This window comes from Epinephelus moara, chromosome 14 (genome assembly GCF_006386435.1).
Source record: "Epinephelus moara isolate mb chromosome 14, YSFRI_EMoa_1.0, whole genome shotgun sequence".
Taxonomy (NCBI): Eukaryota; Metazoa; Chordata; class Actinopteri; order Perciformes; family Serranidae; genus Epinephelus; species Epinephelus moara.
In genome coordinates this window covers 11,917,784-11,942,025 of record NC_065519.1, presented here as the reverse complement: position 1 = coordinate 11,942,025, position 24,242 = coordinate 11,917,784, and the positions used below count along the sequence as shown (strand labels likewise).

Genomic DNA, 24,242 nt, shown 5'->3' with positions numbered 1-24,242 from the left:
GCAATATAGCTTCAAGCCGACAGCGAGGACTACATTGTGTGATGGAAGGATATTCACGATGGGATGCCAGATGGGGCAGCACTTAGCCTTACAGAGATAAGATTAACAAAGAAAGTTTAGTCCTCATATGGTCAATGATTATTCGTGTCATCGTAAATATGTCAGCAGCCAACTTAGAGAGCGAAGCCTAGGTACGGCATCAATTGTCAATGTTGTCATGCGTTAGCTAGCTAGCTTGTATTTTGCTTACATTCGCCAACGTAAGCTGCGACAATATAATGTGCCATGATGATTATGACACCATACACAATACTGAGTGCTGGACAGAAAAACAAATACATATATACAATTTTCTTTTCAACATAAACAAGTCTTCAAATCTTGTGTCCGTGCTCTTTTGGGTGTGCTATTTCTAATCCTCTTGGGTGTGTTTGGCCTGGCAGAACATTTTGGATAGGCTCGAATGGATGGCGACTGATATACAGTCGAAAGCTTTCATATAGAAAGCATCTGTTTTTGGTCTTTTAAAAAGGACAGTGAAAGGCATGACCCACCTTGTTCTGCCTTACTCTGCCTCTGATTGGCCTACCTTTATATTCGTACCCTAAGGGCCGTTTCATAGTCGACGTAGGCAACGCGAGCAAGCGACGCAGGCGACGTGAGCAACGCACTTCTTTTTATAGTCAACACATTGAACACAAGCGACGTGGGTGACACTTGAAATGCAATATATCGCTCGCACAGAAGGGGGCGGCAGAGTCACCGGTACATTCCGGCTAGCTAGTACTGCTGTAGCTAGCTAGTACTGCTATTTTATAAGTTTTTCCTCCTCGCCCGCCATATTTCTTACCTGCTTCTTCTGTGAATAACAAAAAATGGTTGATTTCAAGTATGTCGCATTATCAGCCCCGCTGGCAGCGCATGGTATTACACGCAACTGCGTCGCATATCAAAAAAATGGACAACGCATTTTGAGACGCAAGCAAGCATAATGGCGGCCAATGTGTCTCGATGCATCCCAGTACGTTGGCGTCTGCATGCCTTTGCGTCAACTATGAAACGGCCCTAACACTAACCAATCTCACTCCTCATGCCTGAACCTAATCAACCAAACCAACAAAGGCAACTAGTACCAGTAGGCTAGCAATAGGCTAGCAATAGGCTGCACTGGCATCTTGCACAGTGTATGGATACTACCACTGGGTTGCCAAATTCTACTCATATAATTTATATATAGTATTTTATCAATATTTCATGGTGACTATCAGGATAACTTTTTTGCTGTGTTATCTCACGTAGACGTCCTTACTAACTCTACGTTTGTATTTAACCCGCATCCATCCAGGTTTCTGTGATCCTGACTCTGATGGTGCCGTACACTGAGATCGATGCAGACGCTCCGCTCATGGAGATGTTCGCCATACACGGCTGTATGTTCGCGAAGTACATCGTGGCGGTGGGCTCCATAGCCGGACTCACTGTGTCCCTCCTGGGGTCCCTGTTCCCCATGCCCAGGGTCATCTACGCCATGGCAGGGGACGGCCTGCTGTTTAAGTCAGTCCACACAGTTATTATTTTTGTGTTAATCTAAATAACGTGCGCAGCTGAGTCTCAATCAACTTATTCTTGTGTGTGTTCAGGTTCCTGGCCAATGTGTCTTCCTACACAGAGACCCCCGCTGTTGCCTGTGTGGTGTCAGGCTTCCTGGCTGCCCTGCTGTCCCTCCTGGTCAGCCTCAGAGACCTCATCGAGATGATGTCTATAGGGACCCTGCTAGCTTACACCCTGGTGAGTGGATAAGGATGGTGGATGCATCCATAGAGACCATATGGGGATTTTCAAAGTCCAGATGAGTCACTCAGTGTACTACAGGTATTTATTCTGAAACACTTACATGTTAATTTCTCGGCATACTGTAAATCAGACTTGGCGAAAAAGGCTCTGCTCTGAGATGGAGCTCTGGAGAAACTAATCCCTCCAGCACATGAATCATACAGAATTATGCATTGGCTGTAAACATAAACATCGGGTCTTAGCTGGTAGCCGAATAACTGAGATATCAATGAGCCACTGGTGCCAATGTATGAATGAAATGCTGATCACCAATCAGAACTAATGCAATGTTCCATATGCTCAGCGACCAAAGTCAAACCACATAAAATAAACCAAACTGCGGAAAGCTTTACATGGATAAGACCCCCAAACAGTTTTTTTTTTTGCAACAATGGATTCTTTCTGCTTGTAAAAGAAACTGTTCCTCCTCCTGGTCTGCAGGTGAGCCTGTGTGTTCTCCTGCTGCGTTACCAACCCGAGGGCGACATCCACGGCTTCGTCAACTTCCTCTCTGAGGAGCAGAACAACAAGAGAAAGGAAGGCGTCCTGGCCGAGTGCGAGAAAGACGCTTGCTCACCAACCAGCGAAGCAGACGAGTACGGAGGTCCGGCCACGAACACCTGCGGAGCCAAAAACCTGCCGTCGCTGGGTGACAACGAGATGCTGATAGGCAAACCAGATAAAAATGCCTACACTGCCAGCCACCCAAACTACGGCACAGTGGATATGACCACTGGAATTGAAGCAGAGGAGACGGAGGGCGGGATGTCACGGCGTTTGAAGAAGCTCATCGGACCACGCTACTACACCTTGAGGATCCGCTTGGGCCTCCCAGGGAAGATGGACAGGCCAACTGCAGCCACGGGGAAAACTGTTACAGTGTGTGTGCTGCTCCTCTTCATTTTCATCTTCGCTTTCTGCTCCTTCATCATTTTTGGTGAGAACACGTGAACAAATTCACACATTAATTTACAGTATTGTGTCACCATAAATTCATTGTTTTGTTTTCTCCTCTCCTCCAGGAGCGAGCAGCATCGGTGAGGGGCGCTGGTGGGCTTTGCTGCTCTTAATCTTCTTCATCATCTTCCTCTCCCTGCTCATCATCATCATCCTCCAGCAGCCAGAGAACCCCAAGCGACTGCCCTACATGGCGCCCTGTGTGCCCTTCGTACCTGCTTCAGCCATGCTGGTCAACATCTACCTCATGCTCAAACTGTCCGCCATCACCTGGATACGGTTTTCAATCTGGTGCCTCGTGGGTAAGTCGCCATCACGCTGAATCACAGTCTGGGTTTGTGTCTCTTATTGCCAGATTTTAAGACATGATTTATGCTACTACTGTCGTCCTGGGCAGATGGGAAGTCACCCTGTTTTGATTGAAAACAATAGAGCGATAGATTTCATGACTGTTAAGATGAGTCATGTCTTATCGTCTCAGCGAGCCAGTTAAATCTAGTGCGAGTCTCATTTACTCGCTTTGTTTGTTTTTTTATGGAAGAACAAGGAAGTTTCATGTCACTTTTATCTCCTGCTGCAGTTGTATTTTGTGTGTGTGTGTGTGTGTGTGTGTGTGTGTGTGTGTGTGTGTGTGTGTGTGTGTGTGTGTGTATGTGTCCACTCGTGTGTGCAAATGCTCAGAACGTCTCACGATTTTATCACTAGAGGCACTTTGTTTCTCTGGTTGTCCGTACGAACCTCCATTAAATTCTCATGAACACAATGTCACATGAACTCCTTGAGGGAATTTCTTTAACTTGGGTGCCTCACAAAACATTTCTGATCATTATTCAACGTCATAATTTAGTTACAAAGGGGACGGTTGGTCAGACACTGAATTGGTGAGTCAGATCTGCATAAAAACGCAATAGCCTACGCTGTATCCTGACATGCGCCTCCACATAAGCATAACTACATGTCATAGCAACACAGACCTCCTGTCTATTTTTGTAAGCTGAAACCATTTCCCTCAGTGGAAACAAAGTTTTTATTTACTTTAATTTCACAGATAAGAAACAATAAATTGTGAAGACAATAAAGCCTCCACAAAAATAGCATTTTAAGTCTTGTGTGTGATTTATCCTGGCTTCATATGAGCAGGGGAAATCTCTGCCAGCTGCTAGGATAATTTACACAATGGGAACTATCATAAGCCCTTTTTAAACAGGAATTGTGCAAATTTGCAGGAAAGCCCAATCAGTCTTTTTTCAGCATTGGCAGTATAAAAACAAAATCGGGGAGTGCAGCAAAATGACGCCTGCCTACTTTTGTTCATACAGAATGTGCCTTTTTCAGAGCCATGGGGGGCGTGAGCAAGTAACAAAACGTGTAGCTCAGCGTGTGACGTAAACAGTGACGTGGGAGGGAAGCCGCGGCTGGTCAGTCCTTCGGAAATTCTCTCGTAAGTTGGCCCATCCTTCACTGTCCCCGTCATCTGACAGTTAATGGCCTCTTCGTTTGCGAGGACAAGGAGGGCGCGCAATTCCTTGTCTCCCCAGTTGCTCATCTTTACAGTGTCTTTCAGGTTTGTGTTTCCCTCTTGCTACTAGCTGCTCGCTAATTCCTGCTATCAGCTGTTTCCTGTTTATCCACCGCCAATGGCTCGCACGTGCGGCGTCATCAACAGCTCCTCCCACAAGTCTTCAACAGCCCCTCCCGTTGCGGAAGGCCGCCTCGGTCTTTTTAAACTAAAAGGGTTCTGCCAATATGACTACCCTACGAGGCGGAAGATTGGGCACCTCGGATCAACTCGCCAATCCGGCTCTGTGTGTCTAAACGCTCGCAGCTTGCCGGCAAAATGGCCCAACATTCGCCAAAAAACTGGCAGTGTAAAAGGGGCTATAGGTATGTTGTATACGTAGGGAAAACGTGTTTACTATATGGCACTTGTTTTGTCACCGTATGAGTTTAAATGGAGCCAAATTTTGTGACATTACCTTTGGTAAATGTTGCTGTTGTTACTGGTTTCATATGAGTAGAGGAAAACTCCGTTAGCTGCTAGGCTAATTTATGCAATTAAAATGTCATAGGCTTATGCTAATAAAGTTAGCATGCAATATTTGTGGGGAAAACATGTCTAGCCAAACACAGTTTATTTCTCAGTGAACCTTCTGAGTTATAATGGAGCCAAATGTTTTACTTTTTTAAAGCATTGTCTCTTTTAAGCCATGTTTTATGTGTGTTTTAGATGTTTTAGTTGAATCTATCAAAGTCACAGTCTCTGTGTAGAGCTTAATGTTGGGTGCCCACCTTGAAACTGTGATGACTGAATCGATATTCTGTGCTTTCAGGTTGAGGATGTGTGTGAAGCATCCCTGTTTTGTCAAAACAAAACCCATATTACCTTTAATTAAATTCCTTCAGAGTCTCACTACATATATTTAATGACTTTGGACAGACGTAGATGTAAACTGAAACTGAACTGGTTGGCAGGGGCAAAACTGCGAAGTGGTAATTCTAGTTACTGCTTATGTAAAGACAGAATTAATACAGACTGGTGTCCAGCAGAGCTGTTTGTGTTCGAACACAAACGCTGTGCTTTTTTTTCACTGTGTGAGTAGGATTGCTGTATTGTGACTCACTCAGAGTGGGATGAATTGTATTTTTGTAGTTGACAGAGAGTTTACTCTTTCTCTGTGCTTTTACATTTGTTGTTTAGCTCCTCAAAGTGCTGTAAGCTCCGGGTATGTATGTGCATCTGTGCTGATATTTGTGTTTTTTCCTCAGGTGTGCTCATCTACTTTGGCTACGGCATGTGGAACAGCACGCTGGAGATCACGGCCAGAGAGAATGAGGTACACGCTTCCACCTACCAGCGCTACGATCAAGGCGTGGACGAAGGCTTCTGCGGCTTCGACGACAATTTCTACCCGCCTACCACTGATGCCTGGGGAGCGCCGGAGGGGGGATTGGGGCTCACCCCGCCCCCCGAGGCAAAACCCGACAGTGACGTGGCGCCATCAAAAGGCGGAGGCAGGACCATTGCCAATCACGGCCTCGCCGAGGAGGATCCGATGGATTTCTGAAGGGACTGACTCTGTGTTACCCTGAATGTACTGCCTTGTCTGCTGCCTGGGGAAAGGGAGGGGGAACAGTGGTGTGAGTGCATGAATGATTGTTTGTGTGTGCGCGTGTGTGTGTGTGCATGCCTGCATGTGTGTGTGTATTTGTTTGTGCGTCTAACCCTTGGGCTAGATAGTTTTTTGGCAGTGGAACGGCTTTTTATTCACCACGCTCGGCTCCCCAGCTCACACAGCAAATGAGGACGTCAAGGTCAAGTGTCACAGTCACTTGTTATTCGCTTACTGGAGTTCCACATCCCACACAAACACAGATAGAAAAGTGCAGACGTAGCAGAAGATGAAATATAATGTGGCTCACTACACTGTGAGCCGTGAGACATTGTTTCTGGAGCGATCCTTTAACTGTACGTGTAGGAATTTACGGGATATAGGAGGAGAAGGTGATGAGCACAGACAGGGACGGATGAATCAGCACCTCTCTTCCTGTTTCAGCACAGGAAATTTAGATGACAGCATGCCAAACCCAAGCTATTTCCTATCTACAGGTGTGACTTTCTCTGCTCGTTTTCTTTTCGTGCTCTCGAAAAACACAGAAACGTCCCTAAAAATTAAAAAAAAATGCTCTCTATCTGTCTTTAGATCTTTCCCTGACTCGTACCATCTAGCCCAAGGGATGAGGACCGGATCAGGAAGAGGGTGTTGATGTTTTCTGTCACAAATAGTACTTGGACTTTGCTTGCAATAGTGCCTTCATCTACTGTACGTGTATGTGAGTTTCTGATTATGTCCGTTTTCTACTTTAATTTTGCCTGTGTACGTGCGAGGGTGTATGCACAATCAAACTCCACCTTTTACATCGATTCTCACGTCTGTGTGTGTGTGTAGATATAAAGTGTGTCCTTCAGGTTGTTTTACTGTGTATGTGTAGATATTTGTTTTCCTTCTTCCCACTCTTTGCCCCAGCATGAAGCTCAAAATCAATCCACTCGCAACAAAGCAGCTCATGGTGCAATGTAACACACGCTCGTCAGCCTGTCGGTGTACCTAAGGAGAGGAGAGAGCTGAGGGTGTAGAGGAGGAGGGAGAGGAGAACAGGTTGAATCCTAATTGACAACCTGCATGGTTTATTGTGATGAATGTCATATTTTCTGTGCTTGTCTCTCCGTTGATGCAGTCGTTGCTGTTTACCGGGACGGGGAAGGAATTAATTTTCAGTTCATTCAATTCAGGAAATGGATTTTCTGCATAGTTTGTATCTTTGCTCCCAGAGTAGGAAACAAAATAGGGACTGTACGCACATTATTATTGCGGGAGAGGGGTCAGAAAAGGGGAGGATTGATTTTCTTTTCGCTGTTGAGGGCGGTTTGGGTGAGGCTCATTTAATTTATTTCACTTCTCCCAGATTTTTATTTTTATTCTAAAGGTTCTGTATGCGACATTCAGAGCAGCAAACCCAGATGTAGCAGAGTAATTCTATCCTGAGCACATTACCTCTGTTTGGCTACGTGTGCATTTCTGTATCCTATTAGCTAGCTCACTGCTGCTGCTCTGCACTGCACCCATATGGCGGTTACTGCTGATATTTGGGTGGCATCATTGTGGAAGTGTAGCGCACACCCTCCGTTTCCCCCTGGTTATGGCCAGTAGCCCTGTCAGCACTGTTGCTGTTGTTTAGTTTATGGAGTTAGCACCGTTAGCTGCTAGCCGTCGGCTTAGCCACCTCCATGTTGAGAACCGTCTCCAGACAACTCGCATGCTCTAAGTTTATAATATTTCCTTAGCAGATTAAAGTCTGGCTCAAACTAAAGGTGTTTTGGGCCTGTTTATCCCAGATTCATTCCTCCCGACAGTCAGAGGAAAAATCTGAGACCTCGGTCGGTGCTGTTCAGCCCTGCTAGTGTGAGGGGTTTACAGATCCAGTCTTAAACCTCCCAATCTGCTCCCAAACCCATCGGGGCCGCCCCGGTAATTTTCAAACGTTTGATATTTAGGAGTTAAATTCTGGGTGATTACAGTTATGATTGCGTAGTATTAGGTATTGCCAAGCATTGATAACATTTTAGCCCTCGAGGCTAACGTTGCTAGCAACTACGACAGATATTAAAGCAGTTAGAATCTTACCTCCAGCTCTCACTGAAGAAACGGCGACCTGTGTTTACCGTGTCTCTCCAACTATTTTCTCATCCAGACTCGTTTAGCCTTTTGCTTTTCTTTTGTCTGTTTTTTTTTTCCTTACTGCAAAGTTGTCGTACCACGTTAGCTTAGCTTCCTCCTTGAGATCACATGAGGTGGTGCATTATTCCTACTCTGCCGTGTTAATCTTAATATTGTCTTGTAGCGTGTGATGTGCCATTATTTTTAAATCTTGTAGTGTGTGCGCTTTTGACATTAGCAACGCTAATTTCGCGATGCTTTACTCCCGTGAGTGAATGCTAGAATATTTTGTTTACTTGCTTCGTACATGTGAATAACTTGCGTCATGCGCGCGTGTAATCACTGAATTGATCAATTAACTTCCGCCAGTACGTCCTTGGCATCAAACGTCTCCGGAGGATCTCAATGCTGATTGGCTATTTTTGCGCGAATTAGTCGCTTAAGTTCGGATTTTTCAGCTCTCACGGATAAGTGTATGACGCGAAATCACACTACTTGCTTAATTTGCGTTATTCGCGCCACATCTGTTGCGTCCAGCTCGCCACCCAGTGGGAATTCACATCTAATTGCGTCTTTACATTGACTTTACGTTTAATTCTGGCACACATATTGTTTTATCTGCACCCAGTGTGAACACATCAGCCAAAGCCCAGTTTAAGTTATTAATTAGTTTTTAATGATGAATTCAGTTGTACTAATACTGTTGAATTATTTTGAGTTGCTGGGGCAGGGTATTTCAGTTTATGTCTAAGTCAAGGGGATGGTTCACCCTCCTCCCTTACAATAGTAATATTTGTACAGTCCCTAACTGTAAACAAGTTTTAATTTGACATTGAGTGAACTGAAATATAATCCCTCCTCTTCCATCTTTCTCCTCCCCTCCTCTGCTGTTTTTATCCTCTACTTCCACCATTCCTCTGCACTTCCAGCCCAACTCTTCCTTCATCTATTCCCCTCCTCACCCTGCTTTTGATATTCATCCGGCCATGTCAGCGGGGAGTTGCCACTCTTAAGTCACAAGTGATAGAGCAGGGATTGGTTTCCAGTCAGGATTTGAAACGGCAATCTCTTAATAGCCTGACGCTACATTAGCTCCGGTTTCACCTCAGGGTGTCTGCTATCTCTCTTCTGATTTGACACCGGAGCGTTTACTCCTCTCCCCGACTCCCAGTGGTTCTGTTCCAACCCAGGCCCGAACCAGTCTGAGTGAGCCTCCCTGCTGCCCCTTCCTCGTCATGTAGCTAGTGTTGAAGTCCCACTCTTCACATGTTTCCTACTGTTGCTGCACGCTGAAGAGATATTGTGAAAACCAATCAAATGAAACCATGATCCTGCAGAGCCCAGTGTGTAGGACATGTAAACTAATGCTGCCAGATTACAGAGGTTTGATTCTACACTAAGAATGTATGCACTTATGGCACTGCAAGGGATTTTGGCAAACACCAAATAGCATACTGTTATGTTATTATGTTGAGGGTGGGGGCACTTCTACAATAGCTGCTGCTGTGTGCCCTGATTGTCCTCCTTGTTGTCCCTCTTGCCCCCCTGTTGCTGCATCTGTCCCTTCCAGGGAAGCCTTATTTGTCTAATGCACTAAATCTAAGGATGCCACGCTGAACCCCCACCCTACCTCTGCTCCGCCCACATCTATCCTCACTCTAAAAAGTTTCCGTCACATAGTAATAGGCCCTTTGGTGTCGTCCGGTGTAATGATTGTGATACCCAAAAACAGCCCACTGACAGAGGAATAACGCTCATATTAAACGATTCTGCAGCTTGCCACTACAGAGAGTAGTGTACCCTTACTGTAGTGTAGTAGAACATAGAGGTGAACTGGTGTGGCCCGTCCTGACTTTTATACAGAAATTGGAGTGCCCATCAAAGACCAATCATGACTGTAGCTAAAATTAATTGATTGATATATTTTATTTTGAACATTTAAATAAAATAAAACAAAAACAGATAAAAACAAAACAAATAACAAACAAAAGGGACGGTAACCTATACAACAAACTCAAAAGAAAGAGGGAGGGAGGGAGTTTACCTTCTACAAGTGAAAGTTGCACATGGTGTATATTTTACAAGCTGATCCCAGCATTCTTAAACTCACTAAATTCGACTACCTTTAGACCAACAAGAGAGATGTAATTTATAAATGCAGTACTTCTCGTAGGGAATTAAAAATGTAAATAATAACTTAAAAGTATAGAACGTCTTTTTTTGGTGTCTCGTAAAAATTTCAGAGGGAAGTAGGCTTCATTATTTTTAAAAGTCCTAGCTTCAGCCCTGAGACCAACAATTTTGTTGCCTTTTTGTTACTATAATTAGTTCCCTATAGGTGGTGCGCCGGGCTTTGAAGCCAATGTTCATAGTGGCTAAACAATGTAAGTGCATCTGTCACGTAATAACATTTGGCCAAGATAGACTTTTTTTCCAGTAGATTTACAATGTCAGAGAGACGTCGGTAAATCAGTGGATGCATTTTCTAGCGTCACAACCCCCTCAAAATGATTCGTTTCACTATCTGGATTAAATCCCTCCAGTCCAATAACATTCAGAAAATCTAGAGCAGTGGATTTCAATCGGGATGCCTATCCAGGTGTTCCATGGGATTTATTTGGGAATATTATTCAGTATTCAACTGGGCCTGTACACAAAGTTATGAATGAATTTTTAATTAACTATCAGCATTTTGTGCACATCCATTTCTTCACAAAGACGCAAACTCCAGCTAAAAAAAACTGACTTAATTTAATTTTAAAACCTTGTGTGCGACACATCAAAAGCCCTGATTGGCAGCCAGTGTGAAGGATGATAACAGTTAAAGGGAGAAAGCTGTGAGTGGGACAATGGATCGCGCATCAGTGAAGACGACCTACCACTGAAAGAAAAGACAAAAAAAGTAGACAGTGTCACGAAAGCTACCTGTCTTATTTTTCTTATTTTTATCATCTTATGTCGTGATAAGAGTAATAACACATGTTTTAGAAGCTATTGTGCACAGATCTACATACAGGTGTGTCTTGGGCACAGAAAGTTTGGAAACCACTGGTCTAGAAGAGCCACACAATTTAACAATTTTAACCCCATTCAAGTTAGCAGAGCGCTTAGACGCAATTAGCCGGCTTGGCTAGCATAAATCTCTGGTGCGCCTGCTCAGTGGGCCACACAGTACAGAAGCAGTGCTGGTTATTTGGATGATTTTATATTGAAATTAACTTTTTTGACTTCATGCACCACTGAGCAACTTTCATAGGAATGAACAGGGCCCCGCCTCTAATGCTGTATCCAAGTCTCTTTATATATCCATGGCCAGAACCTTGATCTGTCCTTTACTAAGTCATCTGCTTTAGTTGCCTAACCTTATAAATACTTCAGTCAGTCCACTTTTGTGACGGGAATGTAGAATATGTTTGGCACAAGGAATTACCAATATTTTTAGAAGATATTGAAGATTCTCAGTCATCCGGGTTATGGTATTTGTAAGTGCTATTTCCAGGCAACTGGACTTGCTTCAAGAAACTCAAGCAAGTCGAGCTGCCTACGATATAGCACTGATGTTGCCATTGAGGTTTTGCAGAATTGTCCAATATCAACGTTTTGTCTGTGATAGGGTTGGAAAAAAAACAGCACATCCCAAAACACTTGCACACTGTTGTATTTCTAATCAGCCAAAATCCCCTCTGTACCCACATCACCTCCCGACTCAGCCAAAAGAGTCCAGCCGTTTTGCATCCAGCCAAAACAAGACAGCGAATTCAGGCGTTGCCATGCCTCTGACACCGGACTGTACAGTCAACATACTATATTATCTGCTCTATGTGTGTGTGTGCATACGAGTGCGTGAATGCATGTACAGTACGTGTGCGTGTGTTTGTGGTCTATGCCTGCGCCTCAATGTGACCGTCTGGTGAATGTGTAGCATGCTCTCATGCACAAGGCCCAGACTGTATATGTTGTACTTTGCATGTGGTGACTGATCGCTACGAGACATAATAGAACACTAAACCAAACCAAACGCAGGCTTAGTTCTGATACCTGGGTATGCTGCTGGCCTCTGTGCTCGGGGAGGATTTAACTGGTGTATTACAACTGAATCAGCTACAACAGCGTCATTGTTCCGGATCCTCACGCAGACTCCCGTCACTTCTGTTCAGATTCAAACCAAGATCTTTCGTATACTTAATAAAATATTATGTTAAATGCCAAATGAATTCTCTGAGCTTAAAGAAGATTATTTGCTGTATGTCTAAGCTCGTGCTGTAATCTCCTCACCCAGGTATGGGAACCAGGGCTCCGTTTGAAAAGGGAGTAGAACATGTAGCAAACACACGGGTGTGTCCCTCAACCACTGACAGTATGCCTACTTCCTGTATATCCCTTTTCTCTACCACAACCTCTGCAAGCCAAAGTCCGCAATGTTTGTTTACTTTTCACATACAGGAGACCGTAGTTTCTTCGAAGTGAACACTTAAGATACAACAGAGCTAATCGTTTCTCTTGGGGGGGTCTGCTAATAAGCTAACAAGGAGATTTTTTTGTTCCTCACGGTGACTTTAGTCAACAGTGCAATGCTCATTTTTTTTAAGAAATTGCTCAGTATTTCATTTAAAGATTAAAAGTATTAGTCTAGACGTCACAGCAGATCCGTTTGTCCAGCAGCGAAAAAGTACAACAGTGAAGGAGAAAAGAAGTATTTTTCTACAGCTGTCTCCCATCCAAATGTCCTCTTCTGGGTAGGTGTGCACAAAAGAGCGGGGTGGAGTTATCAGCCTTCACTTTCTGTGTTTTTGTTCAATCACACGGAGGCCTGGGAGAAACTGCTAAAATATATTTTTACCAACCGTAGTCTCTAGAACGCTCATTTATAAACCTCGATCCTTTCTTTGAAGGATTTCGAAATGGTTGCTGTAGACGTCAATAGGACCAGGCGAAGGTTTAGGAGTACTACAGAAAACATGCAGAAACTATTTTAATACGAATCTATAAAGGGTAAACTACAAGCATAGTCAATTATTGCCACTATTGCTTTTAAAGTCAGCTACTATTTGTTTATTTTGTCTCGGAGAAGGCGTGCCATGTTCTTCCTGTGCTCTGTGTTCGCTGTGGCCCGAGTGTCCAGTCAGTGTGTGTCGGACTTGTTGAGATTGGCTTCTCTCGCAAACAACTAGATATTCCTTTATTCTTCTGTATATTTTGGCACAAAGCTGTATGATGTAGATGTTTTTTATGTTGGTTTTTTTTTTAATGGTTTCTTCCATATGTGTGGTTATTTTGCTCCTGGGTGCACTGTTTTTTGCTGAGTTGTTGATATTGCTTCCATGCAACAATGAAAGCTACTTATTGCAAATACCAAACAGAGGCTTGCTCGTTTTTTGAAAGTTTCCTGCTCTGACTATCATAATGAAAACTGTATGTTAGATTCAGTCACATTTTAGACATCTGAGAAGGATGTGCACAATGTGTTACTAACCCTGGCTGTAAGTGTGAATGCACAATATATTCCATATTGAACCAGGTATGGAAGGAACACTTAAAAGCAAAATGGTTTCATGTCCATTTTGAGCTGATGAGCTAAATGGTGTCCAAAAATCCAGCGCAAACTCTTCAGACCCAGTCACACCAGTGTTTAAAACAGAAGTGCTACAGTTAGCAGATCGGCTTGCTGGGGCAAAGTAGTCAATTTTGTCAACTAGAGTGAATTCTGACACGCTAATTCATGCATGTGACCAACAGCAGACTATTTTGACTGGACTGACTTTGAAGGAAATGGAGACTTGGACAGTACAAAACAGGAGAAGCTATCATTAGCCCATTAGCTGTGTTGCATCATCCGCTTTGGTTGGTACCCAAGCTAGCTAGCTTCTTGAGCCAGCCGGTCCCCGATTTGGTGATTCTAGTGCATGTGTTGCAATACACATTCCAGCCAGCTACACAACTACACTGATCAATGTGTGGCAGTAACCATAGACTCTATAAAAATAATGGATGTAGCCACTGTGACATCAACCACTGGTTTGTGGACTCTCATTTTGAGGCCTCGAGTTTAGCATTTCGGATGTCACCATTTTGGACTTTTGGAGCCAGAAGTGACCATTAAGATGAGGGAATACATGACTTCAACGCAACGTCACTCACTGCCATAACAACGGCCACGCCCCCTTTTGGGTGAAAGTTTTGAACTCGACCTGGGAGAGACGCTAGGAGTTCATAATACCGAAAAGTGCTGCTGATTTTCTTTGCTCCCGGATAGAGTGAAGAATGGGGAAAGAAGAAATCTGTGGCTCACAGCCATCAAACGGCAGGGTAAAGACGGAAAGCTGTGGGATCCAGCCAGTCACTACACCTAACGTTACATCTGTGGCAGGCACTTCATCACAGGTTAGATGACTAATGTTAGCTAGCTAGCTAAAGTCAGTTGATCTCATCAATAACATGAGATGTTCAAAGCCAAGAAGTTAAGGAAGGCTGGCAGCTGAAAAGGACACACACCTCCTATAATTTTCACTTTCTCGTCGTACCAAAGGCCATTTCATCCGAAGGGGAAAGACTCAACTGATTTGTTTTTATTTACACTTTATGTGTGTGAAGAGCTCTGCCGCCAGTCAAAATCCCATGTTTCTATCACCTATGACGTCACCGGCACGTGACCTGTTGTAGTTCGTTGTAGTCCCGTTGAAGTCATGTATGCTAATGGTAAAATGCTAACTCATTTCTGGGTATAAGGACTCATTTGTGAGGCACTCTGTAACATTTAAACAGCTGAGTTATATACAAATTCAAATCCAACAGTTGTCATGAATGGGAGAATCTTCTGTGGAGACCAAAATTGTTTTTGTACCAGGCTGTGAACGTGTTTATTTGCACTGTAAAGTTTGGAATTTTAACACGAGTGTCTACAGGGATTGACTCGCTTCTCCTTGAAAGGCCATTCAAGGAACTAAAGTTTTTGGCATCTCTGCGTTGGCTGCTAACACGCAGGCTAGCTAAGCTTGGAGCGTCCATGGTTTGTGGAATAGCCCTGGGAGTAGTCAATATGCCACCAAGCTTCTGGCATTACCAATTTTGGAAAGTCACGCAGATTAAAGATTCCCTGTGGAGTTTTTGATCACTATTAAAGCTATGGAGCGATATTTGTGAATGTAGGTCCACAATTTGTTGATTCTGGTGCATTTAACGCAGTGAAATCTAGCCAAAAGTGTCACACCACTAGGTGGGCGGCCAGAAACACTAATGTGGCAACAAAGGCAGTGAAGATGACTGCAAGCTAGTAAACATGGATATAAACAATGCAGCTTTTTAACCTTTAAACATAAACAGACTATCACAAAAACTCCACAGGGCACCTTTAACCTTGTTGTGCCCCCCTCTGGCGTATGTAGACGATGCACCGTACCTTTACCTGGTCAAATCAGAGCCTGTAGGCCAATTGTCCTGCAGATGGTATGACATCACTGCAAGATACATGAAAATTCAAGTTTTAATGTCCTTCACTCCGAACCAAAGACAAGCGGTTTCTGTTGAGTCCTCACAACGCAGCATTGACCTACAATCAAACTGTGTGAAACCCATAGAGGCAGAAAAACCCATTTGTCCGCCAGCAGCATAGCTTCAATAAACCCAAACACAGCTCAGCAGCGAGACACGTTGTGTTTTGATCCGAGGGCTCAACTCTAACCCGCTGTCCACTGTAAAAACTCTCTGTATTGCTCCGACATTATTGCTGCGATTTCTGTTCTCACCTCCTACACAGAAACACACAGCGGAAGGGAAAAAGGTCACGGGCGCTCTCTGGGTGCTGCTGAAAGGTATTCTGGGAAGTTAATCGGAAACATCAAGTGAAGTGGAAAATAGACAAGCCAGGGTGATGGACGGTGGATACAGAGAAGTAAAACAATCAAAATATAATTGCTGGAGAGGATGGATATCACAGAGTCATGGCGGCGGCGGTGGATGATAATATCCTAGAGCAGAATCTCATCCTCTGTTTAAACTTCCTCTGAGTCAACAATAAAGTTTTCTTGGTAGATACAAAACTTAAGATAGCAGCGCTTTAGCATATCATAACACTACCAGTCTCTCTCGGTAATACAGGACAGCTTGGTTGCCCACTATCCTCCCACTGGCCTCCTGTGGACTGGATGGCTCTGTGCCTGGAACAGCATCACATTTCAGGGAATACACACACCGACATGATCGCACACACCTGCACACACAGGCGTGCCAGGAAATACAGTACAGTGACGGGATGATGTGTAGAAACTAGGACAGATGGTTGTGTGTGTGTGTGTGCGTGTGTGTGCGTGCGTTGGAAGATAAGCTGAGGACAACACGATAGCACATATTGTTTCCAAAGTATCGTGTAATATCTGTGATGTGACTCAGTGACCTTGATGAGGACAGAGAAGCACACAGTCAGCCACACACTGGACACAGTTATCCTTCTTTGTGGCATTTTGTGTGTGTGTGTGTGTGTGTGTGTGTGTGTGTGTGTGTGTGTGTGTGTGTGGTCGGCAGGGGAGGGCTGGCACACTGTGTGGCTTTCAGTGTCTCAGAGACAGGCTCTTCTGTGCTGACCTAACTCAAGGTCATTGAGTCTCATTACAGATATGATGTAATAATAACAATTCATGTTTATGTTCACATAAATAGACACACACACACACCAAACACACACACACACACACACACATTCACGATCGTCATTCTACATCTCCAGTCTGCAACAAACAGCATCACAGCCAGCTTGTTCCAGGCTGATTACTCTATCACACACACGTCACACACAACATCAACCTCCTGTCTGCTGTATTGCTTGTGACAAAAATAAAACTTAAAGGGACAGTACACCCCAAAATCAAAACTACATATTTTTCCTCTTACCTGTAGTGCTACTTATCAATCCAGATTTTTTTGTTGGGAGTTGCTGAGTGTTGCAGATATCGGCTGTAGAGATATCTGCGTTCTCTCAAATATAATGGAACTAGATGGTGCTCAGCTTGTGGTGCTGAAAGTCTCATTTATAGACCTTACGTACGCACAAAACAAGGCCTGAGAGAGGCGTACGTACGCCACTTGCCATGCAAAAGTTGCAATCTATAAAAACAGACGTAATGGGAGAAACTTTGACCCATGCTTACGAACATTTTGGAGACAGGAAATTGGGGACGCAAATGATGAGCCTGATTACAGAAATTGTCAAATATTTTGGGGTTCATGCTGTTTTTGGCTTTCGTCCATACATACATTTTTAACATGAATTACAAATTGTTTTATAAATGATACCTCAAATCTTTACGTGAGCAGTTTCATGTAGAAACTATTTTCTTTCTACCAAACTACAGCTGCCAACTGTATCACTGCATAGAGGGAAGCGTGCATCTACTGCTAGCTCACCTAGCACCACTGAGCTAACTAACGTTAACACTCAGTCAAGAGGGATGCCATTAATGTTTACATCCCGCACTGTCTACTTTACTAGGATGCCATTAATGTTTACATCCCGCACTGTCTACTTTACTATTTTATTATTTATTTTATTTTATTGTCTACTTTAATATTTTATTTTATTTTATTTTAATGTCTACTTTAACATTTTATTTTATTTTATTTGAATGTCTACTTTAATATTTTATTTTATTTATTTCATTGTCTATTTTAGTATCTTATTTATATCTCCATCTTTATCTCGTTTCCATTCATGCTGTATTTCTATTTCTATTTCTACTTTGCATGGAGCATTGGAACAAAAACAATTTCCCCCGGGGATTGATAAAGTATTCTGAATCTGAATCTGAATCTGAGTCAGAAGCACGGGCCTCTTGTCTATAAGTAGATGCACACTTCCTTCTGCAGGAACTACTTTCTGTCTACCAAACTACAGCTGCCAACTGTATCACTGCATAAAGGGAAGTGTACATCCACTGCTAACTAACGTAGCACCACTGAGCTAGCTAATGTTACAGCTCAGTCAGGAAGGACGCCATTAATGTTTACATCTTGTGCTGTCACAAGCTCGAGCCTCTCGTCTGTAAGTAGATGCACACTTCCTTCTGCAAGAACCACTTTCTTTCTACCGAACTACAGCTGCCAACTGTATCACTGCATAGAGGGAAGCGTGCATCTACTGCTAGCTCACCTAGCACCACTGAGCTAGCTAACGTTAACACTCAGTCAAGAGGGATGCCATTAATGTTTACATCCCGCACTCTCACAAGCACGGGCCTCTTGTCTGTAAGTAGATGCATACTTCCTTCTGCAGGAACTACTTTCTGTCTACCAAACTACAGCTGCCAGCTGTATCACTGTATCACAGTGTACATCCACCGCTAACTCACCTAGCACCACTGAGCTAGCTAACGTAACAGTGTGCATCGACGCAAGGGCAAGAGGCTTGTGCTCATGACAGCGCAAAATGTAAACATTAATGGCGTCCCTCTCAAATGAGTTGTAACATTAGCTAGCTCAGTGGTGCTAGGTGAGCTAGCAGCAGGTACAAGCTTCCTTTGCCTCCTTGTGGTTTGGTGTGAAGAAAATAGTTCCTACATGAAACTGCTCATAAAGGTCTGTGGATTATCTTGAGTAACCGGGTCATGATTTCTGGAAAGAGACATTGCTGTTGAGTTTTTCAAATGTATTTTTCTGGCGCTTTGAGCACCACAAGCTGAGTGCTATCTAGTCCCATTATATTCAAGAGAAGGCAGACATCTCTATGGCAGATATCTCAACCATCTGGCATCTCTCACCAAAACAATCTAGACTGATAGATAGCACTACAGGTAAGAGATAAAATATGTATTTTTGATTTTGAGGTTGAACCGTCCCTTTAACACCCAGCTACAGGAAGTAAGTGATGTCAATGGTGAGAACATCTAACGGCGACAGACTCAAGATGGAGCCACTTTCAATTCTTTTGTCTTTATTATAGAAAATCAAACAACAGCACATCAGTGAAACAATAAATAACCAGCTAATACTGCATCTGCGCGCTGAGTTGGGAATTTCCATCTGTGCTCTGAACACTTTGAGTTATCGAATATTCAAGTCATCACATTCCTCAGAGAGAAGCTAATGTACATAATACTGTCTTTGTGTGCACGCTCGTAGAAACATACACTACGCTACAGAGCTGTGCTATATGGAGAAGTTTGACTGAGATGTGTAATGGAAATGTAGTAAGAGGATAAGCTGCTTTTTGTCACTCATAATAAAATAGAAGCAAGTTAGTCCCATAAAAATGTGTAAGGTTTGGATTATGACATATTGATATCAGATGAGGGAGAGAAATTAAGGCTTTGTAGTCTCTAATAAGTTATTTTTGCCAAGTCAGTGTACACACCAAGGCTCCGATAGAGACTGTAACACTGCTCTGCTGCAAAATTTATGTTCCCATCATGCCGCAGTGGCTGGGAAAACCCAGTGTTGCATTTTTAATCAAGTCCATCATTCAAGAGGCAAACGCACCAGAGGGTTTTTACAATACTGTCATAGAAAAATCAATGTGGATAAACAACGTTAATGAACATATTCTGAAACATAATACTGTCATAACCTGCTCGCATCGAAGCAACAGATCATATCGTATGATTTAAAAAATAGATTTATCAAAAAAGACGTAGAAATAGAAAAATAGACGTAATATAGAGGAACAATATCTCAGTCCACAAGGCTCGGAGTGATTGGGACCTCGGGCTGCTGTGCAGGAGCTCGTACAATTATGTAACAGCGGGGAGAGTCCACACCACACCCAGCATACGGAGGCTGGAGGACGAGCTCTGTGATCCAAAAACATCCATCGGTTAAAAAAGAGCTCCAACAAAAACAGTCTTTGTGTGTTTGGGTGTGTGAACGTCTCTTTTATGTATGTTTTATGAATGTGTGCTCATTCAAGGAACTGTGTGTTACTCTTAAACATGAATGAGTGTGTTTATGTGTCTCCTTCTCCTGTATGTGTGTGCTAGTGTGTGTGTCTCTATATACAAACTACAGTCCCCTATACATCCGCTCCACACTCTCCCCTCTCTCAGACGTGGGCGCTCTTGGCGTGATTGGTGGAGGCTGCCGCTGGCGGGTTGCCGCCTCCCTGTTTGGAGTAGTAGAAACGATTGTTGTCCTGGTAAGAGCGAGATGAGGAGGAGGACTCTGAGGAGCAGCAGGTGAGAATGCAGCCGCCCAGCAGGGAGAAGATGGTGCCCACCCATCCGGTGTAGAGGGAGAAGCCGAATGACATGAGGCCCTGCTCCTGGTGAGCGCCGATGGGAAACCAGACTGTAGACACCATGCCGCACATCGCTGAGGAGAAACAGAGATACAGTTATATTGGGAATCTAAAATGGTGCCCCAGAAAGCAACATATTCACACATAAAACAGTCTGAATCAAAGTGTAATTAAATTGGGGATGCCAAATTGTGCTGCTGACTACAATGAACTACAAACATATATATTGAATTACCACACAGCATTAGGTTTGAATGACAAGTTACATAATTATAATGGGGATACAAAATGGTGCAAATGAAAGCAGAACAAGCTTTTTAAGACAGACAGACCTAAACTAAATTGGGAATGCAAAATGGTGCTGCTGACTAAAATAAATTCATACAAACATTTTGTATTACCACACAGCATTAGGCTTCAATGACCAGTTACATCGTTACAATTGGGATACATAATGGCGCAAATACAAGCTATATAAGACCGACATACCCAAAGTAGACTAAGTTGGGAATACTAAATGGTGCTGCTGAATTTAATGAATACACACAAACACCTCGCACCATCACACAGGTCTAACCTTTAATAATAGACTACATAAATAAAATTGGGGGTGCAAAATGGTACAAATAAAAGCAATACTAGTTATATAAGACAGACAGACCCAAAGTAAACTAAATTGGGAATACAAAATGCTGCTACTGAGTTTGATAAATATACCTCGCACCATCACACAGGCTTAGAATGACAAATTACATAATGAAAAGGGAATGCAAATGGTACAGATTAAAGCAACCTACACACAAGCTATATTAAAATCCTGTATATGAAAACTTTAGGAATTAGGAATGCAAAATTATGCTGCTGAGTACAACGCATACACACATACATCTTGCCTCACCAGAGTGCTACCCTGAAGGGTAAATTGAATAATAAACTAGAGATGCAAAATGGTGCAAATGTAAGCAATATAACCTATAAAAAAAACGACAGACTTAAAGTAAACTAAGCCGGGAACACAAAATGGTGCTGCTTGATTTAATAAATACACCTTGTACCAACATAGGGCTAGCTGTAAATATCAAATTGCATAATAAAACAGGGAATGCAAATGGTACAAAAGAAAGAAACCTATACACGCAAATTGCAAATAATACTCCTGAATATTGTACGTACACACATATATCTAGCATCATCTCTGAAGGTTGAATTCCATAATAAAAAATAGGGATGCAAAATGGTGCACATAAATCTTACATATACACATAAATGCCAATCATACTGAGAGTGCCAAAAAGACCAAATAACAGTAAAATGTAATTAAATTTGGGATGAAAAATGGTGCAGCTGAAAGCACAAATTCAGAATGAGCAGAACCAAGGCTTGGATAGATGAGCACACTGTGGAACTGTCACAGTTTTGTTATCATGTATTCCTCAGACAGGAGGCAGGGCTACGACAGACCGGAGGAAAGAATGTGTGCGATAATATTAGTTAGCAGCGAGACTTAATGGTGTTATATAAGCTTTGCCTTGAACTACAGAAAAGAGGCCCGATCTAAGACTTAGACAAATATTGAAATCCCCACACAGCTGACAGGGACACATTTGGTATACGTTGGATTTGTGCCAGTGCGCACCCGAGGCTGACACAGAACAACTGCATTAAATCCTTTTACTGGCAATATGACTTGAATATACTGCACTAGAAAGGGCAATAAGCAAATCCACAAATAATGTGTGAGCTGAAAGCTTCCCAACTGATGCTTCAGAGGACACAGTTGACAAAAATAATTAAAGTTGGGCTTCAGCTAATTGCTGCTGGGACGATTCCGCTGCCAGTATGGAGGCAGTCTGAGGCAATATGGTGAGTGGATTTTTATTCTGCTGTGCAACAAGCGCGCAAACACACCAACAAATCCTCCCTGATGTGAGAGTGCTCCCAGTGACAAAAACAGGAAAATCTATTAGCAAAATCAGGGCTTTAACTTTTTCATATGGATGTACTGGTGATGTTTGTGAGTGTGGGACGCACGGCACGTGTTGGGAAGAGTTTTGTTTTGGAAAACGTGGGTGGTGGAAAAGTCCAACACAACGATGGACGCAGGTGTTAGAATTTAATTTAAGGGACGCGGGCGTCGGAAAATGCTGCAGCACCAGTCAAATATTTATAAGCACAGTAAAGTGGACAATTCAGGGAGTGAGTTTCCATGTGGCCGAGGACAAAGGCAGGGTGTGGATGAGAGTAGGTGGAGGAGAGGAATGTGATGGGGTCTTGGGGGGGGGGGGACGAAGGGTTGAATGGAACAGGAACATATAATGCGTGTGTGTGCATCTGGGTGCACCCTCGGGAGGAAGACGGTCATATGCAACATCCTCTGCTCTCCACAGCTTGTAAGCATTTGAGGTGGGGTTAACAGAGGTCACAGGGATGGAAGTGATCTTGGTGTGTGTGTGTAGAGTGCAAAATAATCACCTGCTCTGATTTACAGTATATCTCCTAGCTATTTGGGATCAGTTTAAAAAACGAAACATTGCCAACGATAATAAAGTCCCAATGTCCTCAAACGAGTACTTCCTAATTAATAGCGTCTTAGCTTGTTGCTGTTGCTAAAATTAGGCACATTTGTATTCCATATCAAACTACAAACATTATTAATCATAAATAAACAAGTTTAAACCATAAAATGTGATCAGGTTTTGGACCTTATCCACTTTTGTTTCGGGATTGGCTGCAGACTGACTTGGCAGAGATGGCTGCCATCTTGTTTCTACAGCAACAGAAAGCTTGTTACGACTTTTGCTTCCTCTGGATTGTCATGTTTGATCGTTTTCTCAGCGCCCCACTAGATGGGACCAAAAAGTGTCCACGAATGAGGACGACAGGTCTAAGTTAAGTCGAATGAAGTACACCCAAAGTAAAACCCCAAATGTGATGCCCTCAAATGAGGACGCAGGGTCTTTGGAGGTTAAATCACCATTGTGTGAATGAAGTCTCTTACCGACTATGAGTATGAGCACTCCTCCCAGGATGGTGCGTTTGTTCTTGGAGCTCTGGGGCTCATTGCCGAGGCTGATGCAGGGCATGGACATGAGGATCATCCCCACTGCTGGGAGACCCAGGATCGAACCTGTGATCATCAGGGCACGAGTCGTCTGGATGTAGGCTATGGAAACACATATTAAAGTATATAACTGATGAAAAAAGAAAATTTCTGGGTGTCTTTTTTTCTGAAAAGGGATTATATGAGGAAAAAACTGTGAACAATGGAATAAATAAACCTAAATATATGTACATAAATTTAACCAGAGTGTTGTAGCATGGATGTACACAGAGCAGTATCTACCTGGCAGTTCCAGGATCTGCGTCAGGGAGACGCAGTGGTACAGTCCCGTGGAGATGACACAGTCTGCCCAGGGTCCCTTGGCCCCCAGCTCGTCCATCTTCTTGCAGGTGTTCAACCCGTATTTACACATAATCACCCAGTCATTGGAGGCTGTCGCGATCACGATGCCCAGCCAGCCGAGGCAGCTGATGAGAAAGCCGCTGAGTTGGAGACACGAGTTCGCCATGGCGCAAACTGTGCGTAAAAACCACTTGTCCCCGGAGACAGAAACACTTAGAAACTAATCTGAGAGTGATTAACAAAATAAACCAACTCTAATTTTACAAGTTACACTCCAGAGTCAAAGTTAATCCAGTGTTAAAGTTCACTCCGCAATTCAGTACGTCCATCAACTGCTCTGCGTCGCGCACTTCAAAAGACTGACGCTTTCACATCATCACAGGTTTTATATGGGAAAGTTCAGCAAGGGAAAAAAATACTCTCAAAGTGACAACCAATCAGATACAAGGTTACGGACAGGATTTAAAAAAAGGCAGAAAACAACACACCCCACTTTTATTGTCTCTCCCAAAAGGTGGTGCGCACTCCCTCCTTCCTTGCATCCCAATTGTATCATACAGTGTGTGCAGTGTGCGGTGAGTGATGGGAGACTGGGAGAAAACTGGCAAGAAATCTG

General features: G+C 43.3%; 2 protein-coding genes across 5 annotated transcripts in view; one reads left to right on the top strand and one right to left on the bottom strand.

The window, feature by feature from the left end:
- The window catches only part of slc7a14a (solute carrier family 7 member 14a), a 46,446-nt gene extending 33,092 nt beyond the window's left edge, over positions 1–13,354 (top strand). For 3 of the 4 annotated variants that reach the window (XM_050061083.1, XM_050061084.1, XM_050061081.1), the window contains 5 exons: positions 1,346–1,554; positions 1,641–1,788; positions 2,275–2,770; positions 2,856–3,092; positions 5,557–13,354. In XM_050061083.1, coding sequence (XP_049917040.1) covers positions 1,346–1,554; positions 1,641–1,788; positions 2,275–2,770; positions 2,856–3,092; positions 5,557–5,855 — 1,389 coding nt within the window. In that variant the 3' untranslated portion in view covers positions 5,856–13,354. The remainder of the gene's footprint in view (positions 1–1,345; positions 1,555–1,640; positions 1,789–2,274; positions 2,771–2,855; positions 3,093–5,556) is intronic. The other variant, XR_007570969.1, reaches the window with a different exon arrangement.
- A 5,547-nt stretch (positions 13,355–18,901) lies between these two features.
- Positions 18,902–24,006, bottom strand: cldn11a (claudin 11a). The gene is made up of 3 exons (XM_050061094.1): positions 23,567–24,006; positions 23,222–23,386; positions 18,902–20,297 (listed from the first exon to the last, which is right to left on the bottom strand). The coding sequence occupies exons 1-3, from the start codon at positions 23,790–23,792 to the stop codon at positions 20,029–20,031; spliced, it is 660 nt and encodes a 219-aa protein (XP_049917051.1). The 5' UTR covers positions 23,793–24,006; the 3' UTR covers positions 18,902–20,028.
- Positions 24,007–24,242: the final 236 nt, after the last annotated feature.